Genomic DNA, 6,559 nt, shown 5'->3' on the forward strand with positions numbered 1-6,559 from the left:
ATCTCACATATACAATCTAATCATGGCACATGACTCACACATGTGTGCTAGGGACTAGTATATTTAGACTTAGAAAACTGACATCTTTTATCGTGATTGGTAACATTGCTCAGGAGTCATACGGATGTTTCCGGAAACAGGTGGAATAATAAAACACCTGGAAGTGGAGTCTATAAATAGATCTCTACCCTCTAGTCTCAATATACATTGTGAGCGGCACCACGAAAAAAGCAGAGGAATTAGAGGGTAGACCGCATAGCCCACAATTTCTAACACATACGAGGGTTATAAGGTGTTGTGAAAGGCTAGTAGTCTATGTAACCAATGGAGCTTAGAATCATTTCCACGTAATGAGATTCCAAAAGTTCGATCACATCCCAACCTTTTTTATCAGCTTATGCTAATAAAACTATTAGTTACTCTTCATCTTTCATGTCAAAATTTTGGAATACAATATTTGACATCCCTTATCACACCGAATTTAGTCCCCAAAAATAATGCGGCATTGACATGCAAACAGGGTATCACACTCTCATGTCCAAGATATGGCAGGTGTACACACCTATGCTAGTTATGTTTCCTATAAGAAGCGTGTAGATCTCAAAGTTATGTCAAATTAATCATGCCATCGCTAGGATGTTTGCTTGAGACATACAAAGACTTTAATTATAGGCTTTGGGGGCACGGATTTTTGGAACATGATTCCACACAAACCCCGTCATGAATATTAAAATCATAAAAATGCTAGAAAAATCAGGCGAATTTGAATTATTATTTTTGTAACATACATGATCGTTGTTCTACTCGCGTGTAAACTTGCGTGAAGAAATGACATAGGGGGTATTCTAGGCACAAAAGAAAATCAGTGCTATAAAAAAGATCATGTTTGAAGTAATTTGGAGGTCCGGTTTTTTCCTTCACTAAGAATACGACATTCATTCACGAAATTTCATGTGTGAGTAGAACAGTCAATTAAGTTTGATGGCCTAAAATTTTACAATCGTTTGGATTTGATTGCTATTTTTTAGATTCTACTGTTCATAATGGGTGCACATGTCCACCAGTCTATTCACATGGAACCATCTACACCATTGTATTTTCGTAGGCATTGTCCTCTTGACTATTTGCTAAAAGTCCACAAGTCCATTTACATGGAACAATGTGCATCATTGTATTTTCGTAGGCATTGCCCACTACTTCCTCTGCCATCTTGGTGCTACAGTATTTCCTAAATGCCCGCCAGTCTATTTTTAAGTAGCGCGGTTTGAATCTTGTACAGATCCAGCACACCTTCAGCTCCTACTGACTGCACGCGCTTTGCCGAGGCCAGCCCCATATGTTCAACTTGTGTAACTGGATGCAGAGGTGAATCCACGGACCACCACATGATTCCTGGTTAGCAGCCACAAAGGCAAGACCACCCGAGCCATAACTGCAGCAGAAAGAAGACAAGACTCCATTCTCCCAGCTTAAGACAAATTGGGTTTGAATGAGTCCGTGGACCTAGTAGCAAGGCAATACTTCAGGGCAACCTCTCAGCCGATCACACGGCACAAAAAGAAGAGAATGCGGTCAACATCCTCAAGCTCCCCATACCATACAACACGAGATGACAATGTACAGGCCAATTCCAATGGAGACTCCAACAATGGAGCTCACCGCGAGATTGCCTTCTTAGCCTCTTAGGGTAAGATAACCGGCGACGGGCAGCAGGACTACGGGGAGGCTTCATGGTCTCCCCCTATTTTGGCCCTTTCTCTGTGCATAACAGTTATACATACTTATTGCTTACGAGAATTTCCAGTTCCCTCTCCCGGCCGTTTTTTTTTTCAATTTTTCCACTGTTCCAAGACAACAATTCCTCCAGGCTAGCATTAGTAACCGACGTAGACTGCAGCATTGACAATGTAGCAGTCATCGTTTTTATCTCCCATTGCTTCGATGCATGTTCCACTTGAACAGATCATCCCGCTGTCAACGACCTCGCAGCTGGTGATCTCACCACTACAAATAACGAAAAAAAGGATATGAGATATTATGTTCTAAAAGGGGGAGTATAACATGTCATGTGGTACATCAAGATGCAAATTATCAGTAGTTCAGTAACTCCACTGAATTAAAGCCTCGGAATCAGATATCCTAGGCAAGCCCTCTAACTCCCAAGTTAGCTATTGTCGATTATGATGCGCTTATATCCAAGCCTTTGTGACACTAATATTACTCAACTGTGGTGAGTTTACTGTGAATAATACCATGAAATATGGCATAAATTTTGGATTGCTTGCAACTTTGAAAGGAACATTAATTGGAGGCAACTGTATTACACTTCCAGAAAATATCATGAGTGCGTTCAACACAATATTGGAATAGCGGCTTATGGTCTCACCACTATGCTGAAATTGCCCTTGGAGTGTACAATTGGTTGCATTGTTCGAAACGGCATAAAGAAATATGCCTACCTGTTCTTCCACCGAGACAAAATTTGTATCTCTTAGATGGCATCCCTCTCAAAGGCACTGGACCAAGTTACGAAAAATATACTTCTCCATCTGAAAATCTCTTTTACATCTCAATTCGGTCTCCCGTAAGGATGGATGTATGAATACGTGTGTGATTGGCCGAAGTTCTATCACTAGCATACAAAGCTTCGATGATAGCCAATTAGTCATCTTCCCTACGTTAGCACGTCAAAAAATTACCAAACATTCCGATTTACAATAAAAAGCGCCTGCTAAGATGTGCATATCACATATCAGGCATAAAGTTTTAGAGGATTCCCCCCAAAATGATTGATAATAGAACACACATGCTAACTTGTCGTAGATCACATTCGTAAAGCAGGACTTTTTTTTCGTGAAGATTAACATACCTTGCAATGGCGTGTTCATTTGAAGCAGAATACATATGGGTGTGTTAGTTGAAGCCTTAAACATCAGCCACCTGTGCAATGCGCAAATCCAGGTGCTAGATTAGGTGACACATACTTGCTAGAAGTACAGGAGGCAGGGATAGACATACAAGTGAAAACTCAGGCTGCTAAAGATACTAGCATCTAGGTGCAGACGTGCTGACCTCATGCATGGCGACTGCATGCAGCCTGCGGCCGTTAGCAAACGCTAATTAGTCCGGTCGTGTAACTCCTTTAGTGTAGCTGAGTTAGGTTCAGTTGCCGTCCACACGTAACAACCGGTCAAAATTATGGTAAAACAGCACCAGCCAAACACCTCGGTAGTTTTGGTAAAACTGAAAAAAACTACGGTTTAAGAAACTGTAGTATTCCTTGCCCGCACATTGGAACACTGTAGTTTTGAATTACCACGGTTTTCTAAAAACTGTGCTGCCAAACTAAGCCCTAGTCATCAGCCCCATGTAACTGGATGGCTATAATTTTTAAATCACATCACAGTACAACAATTTACAGAATTTGTTATATGTGAGATACTGAGATATATAGGAATACATTGAAAGAATATTACTGAAAACATATCATACTTTTAATTGCTAAAGGGCGTACCCAGTGCTGAAAGCTCCCACACAAAGTGGGGTCTGGGGAAGGGAATTTCTAGACAACCTTACCCTTGCATAATAATTCTGCAAAGAGGCTGGTTTGAACCCAGGCCGCCAGGCCACAAATGGAGAGAGACTACCACTGTGCCCGGCCCGCCCTTCATACTTTTAAATTGCTACCCAAAGATAAATTCTATTACTACTTCAATTAGATTTACTTAATTGTATTGTCAATTTGTCATTCTCAATTGTTTTACTTCCAATTTTCGGAAGTCTTGCAGCCCAATGACCTAGGATTTCCAAGAACTGTTTTTTCTTGTCAACCAAGATTGATTTGTTAGATTTCTATCTAGGATTGGTACACTTATCTGTAGTCTAATGGATAATTTGACACATTTGTTAAATTCAAGGACGATTTAAAAAGACCAATGAACTGAAATCACGGCACATGTATTATGTTCAAAATTGATGAGGATGCTCGCCTGTTATTTACTTAATCAGAATGGATTTCCAACTGTTTACTTAATCTGAGAATATGTGTATATATGATACCTAAGACAGACATAATCTTGATGTAACATTAACATATACCACTTTCTACATAGGCAATATTGATTGAGAATTATGAGACGTTCTCTTCTATAGATGGAATGGCTATGCTACACAAAACATTTAGTTTCGGGGAAGTTTTATTTGTTTTTCCCTTACATTATTCCAGCATATACCACAATCAATGGGTGGTGAAAAAAAATACATAGCATCCATCATAGATCCTGTCCGTCTCTTATTAATACAGGAAATTTCACCCTCTTTTCAGAAGTATAAGATAGATGCATACTATTTCTTAGCAGCCTCCTCGTACTTGTGCCAACACATAACTATCTATCCTATTAGGGAACATGACCAACAGCAGCTTTCTTCCTGCTAATTACGATTATTCAGTTTCATTTTTCTTTTTGACAGATGGTTCAACTTGATAGGTACGCACAATATCATGACATCTATGGAATAGTTGTTGTATCCATCCGATAGGGCAATGTGTCCGTCAAAACTTTTCTCTCCTCTGATTAACTATGACTGGTTGGACTCTTTTGTCGAGGGACGAATCAACTTCACGTGTACCATGTATCATGTGCAAGTAGCACTTCTGCTATCGTGTACAACAAAAACTATTACAAATATCTGAGGGTCCTTGTACTGTCTCAAAATGTAAGACGTTTTTTGACACTATTACATTTTGAGACAGAGGGAGTATTATCAAACCAATAGTCAGATGATCTCCTTTTGAAAACTTCTAATAAATTCCTCTAGAGAAGTGGTGGCTTAAAAAGAGCCCCCAATTAGTAAATATAGCATGCAAGAATGCCTATAGCTTTTAGGAACTGTATGAGTACTACGCAATATGCAATATTCAACTCTTGCAAGTATATCTTCTCGACAAGTCATGTAAATCGCATGATTGCTCTCCTGTATATCCACATAAGGTGCTTTCGTGATGTTGACTGTTATCTTACCTCACATTGCATAATGCCTCATAAAGTTGAACATTTAATGAGACACTAGCCTTGGTTTGGCCACCTTGTTACTTACACTTGCTAGTACACGTGGTGGTAATGTTTTCTGACCTGAATAAAATCTTCCACATCTGAAACACATGGTGGTGTTGAGAATTCTAAATCACTCAGTACATTACTGACCACACATCCTTCTGTTGTGCTGCTTGATAAAACTTTGGCAGCTTTGCCATTCACGCCCAGACGGTATAATAGGCATTTTGACTAATTCCCTTAACCAAGATTGAAATACGCATGCTCTGCAATAAGGAATATATACCTCACTCTAATGACTGAGCCAGCACTAACCTAGGACCGTGAAAATTTTCTTGTCATAAATAAGAGCCCATCACAATGGAGCATTGCACTTGATTCTAGTTCCTGCCCTTGAACGGTCAAGTTTGAAGATTTCATAGAAACAAAGAAAAGGCAGAGAAAATGCTCACTAGGGGAAGACGGCCTTGATTCTCTCAAAGTCCAACAGATGCTGCACCGGCCTCGGGACACCCAGCTTAATCTGCAGCTTCATCTGCTCACTGTTCACCCCTGGTATCGACCCTGCGGACGCAATCGGCACCAAAAGCAGGGTCAGCTGATGATCCGAGTAAACGCTTTGTGTGCCGGGGAGGTGTTCGGCGAAATAACCGAGGGAAACAGGTAAGCGATTGGGTTACCGCGGCGGAAGGCGGGGATGGAGTTGGAGGAGATGGCATCCTTGCAGGCGCGCACCGCGGCGGAGGTGATGTCCTGTCCGTGCTGGTCGTACCCGACGCCCATCTCGACGAACAGCAGCTTCATGGCCTCCTCCGCCCCTTGTTGCTGGCCATCGCGCGTCTGTGGCTGGGCTGCCGCCATGGAAGAGGAGGCGATGGCTCCGGCGACTGGCCTCTTTGCCTTGGGGGGTCGGGTTCGAAGGTGGAAGTGGGAGCGAGACGGCGGAGGGGAGAAGCACGGGGGCTGTGGTGTTCCTGGTTTTGTCAGGCAAAGGAGACTGCCGGAGAATGGCGCTGCTGATGCCATCGTGTTTTGTCTGATTTGATTTGCTCTGCTCTGCACTGACTGAATACACACTATCCTGGTCTACCCTGGTTGGGTCCGCTATCTGAAGCACTACTCCTACCAGATCTGCGAGTGTGTGACTCACAACGGAAATCTAACCTGCGAGAAGATCAATCTCTACTACTCTTATTAAAGCAACCCCAACGGACCGATCCAAACGGATGACGACTTCATTTGCTTTTTGTCCGTTTGGGTCAGCCACCCGCCCGGTGTCCGACCTGTTTTCATATGGGTCGGCGGCGCGCTCAACGCGTCGACCCATATGTACAGACGTGGCCGGCTGGCTGCCTAATTTTACATTGATTTGCATTACAACATATTATGAAACGAAAATTTAACAAGCAAAATAGTTTAGCCGCCCAAATAAATAGTATAGTTAGGAACTTTTTCTACTGTCTTCATAGTTAAAAATAAAAATAAATAGTATAGTTTTACAGGCC

The 6,559-nt window shown here is 41.9% G+C and overlaps 1 protein-coding gene and 1 long non-coding RNA gene across 2 annotated transcripts; both read right to left on the bottom strand.

Annotated features, from left to right (window-relative positions):
• Window positions 1-1,521: 1,521 nt before the first annotated feature.
• LOC119268369 lies at window positions 1,522-6,185 on the bottom strand. The gene is made up of 3 exons (XM_037549983.1): window positions 5,735-6,185; window positions 5,507-5,618; window positions 1,522-2,004 (listed from the first exon to the last, which is right to left on the bottom strand). The coding sequence occupies exons 1-3, from the start codon at window positions 6,078-6,080 to the stop codon at window positions 1,875-1,877; spliced, it is 588 nt and encodes a 195-aa protein (XP_037405880.1). The 5' UTR covers window positions 6,081-6,185; the 3' UTR covers window positions 1,522-1,874.
• On the bottom strand, window positions 2,011-5,500 carry LOC119268370. Its single transcript, XR_005133141.1, has 3 exons — window positions 3,073-5,500; window positions 2,870-2,940; window positions 2,011-2,674 (listed from the first exon to the last, which is right to left on the bottom strand). It is a non-coding gene; the product is annotated as an uncharacterized LOC119268370 (long non-coding RNA).
• Window positions 6,186-6,559: the final 374 nt, after the last annotated feature.

Source organism: Triticum dicoccoides, chromosome 3A (genome assembly GCF_002162155.2).
Source record: "Triticum dicoccoides isolate Atlit2015 ecotype Zavitan chromosome 3A, WEW_v2.0, whole genome shotgun sequence".
In the NCBI taxonomy this organism is placed as follows: Eukaryota; Viridiplantae; Streptophyta; class Magnoliopsida; order Poales; family Poaceae; genus Triticum; species Triticum dicoccoides.

Coding starts and splice junctions, on each gene's coding strand:
- LOC119268369 (XM_037549983.1), bottom strand. CDS start 6,080: ATGGCATCAGCAGCGCCATTCTCCGGCAGTCTCCTTTGCCTGACAAAA. Junction 5,619..5,734: donor CATCCCCGCCTTCCGCCGCG/GTAACCCAATCG, acceptor TTGCGTCCGCAG/GGTCGATACCAGGGGTGAAC. Junction 2,005..5,506: donor ATCAAGGCCGTCTTCCCCTA/GTGAGCATTTTC, acceptor CGTTATTTGTAG/TGGTGAGATCACCAGCTGCG.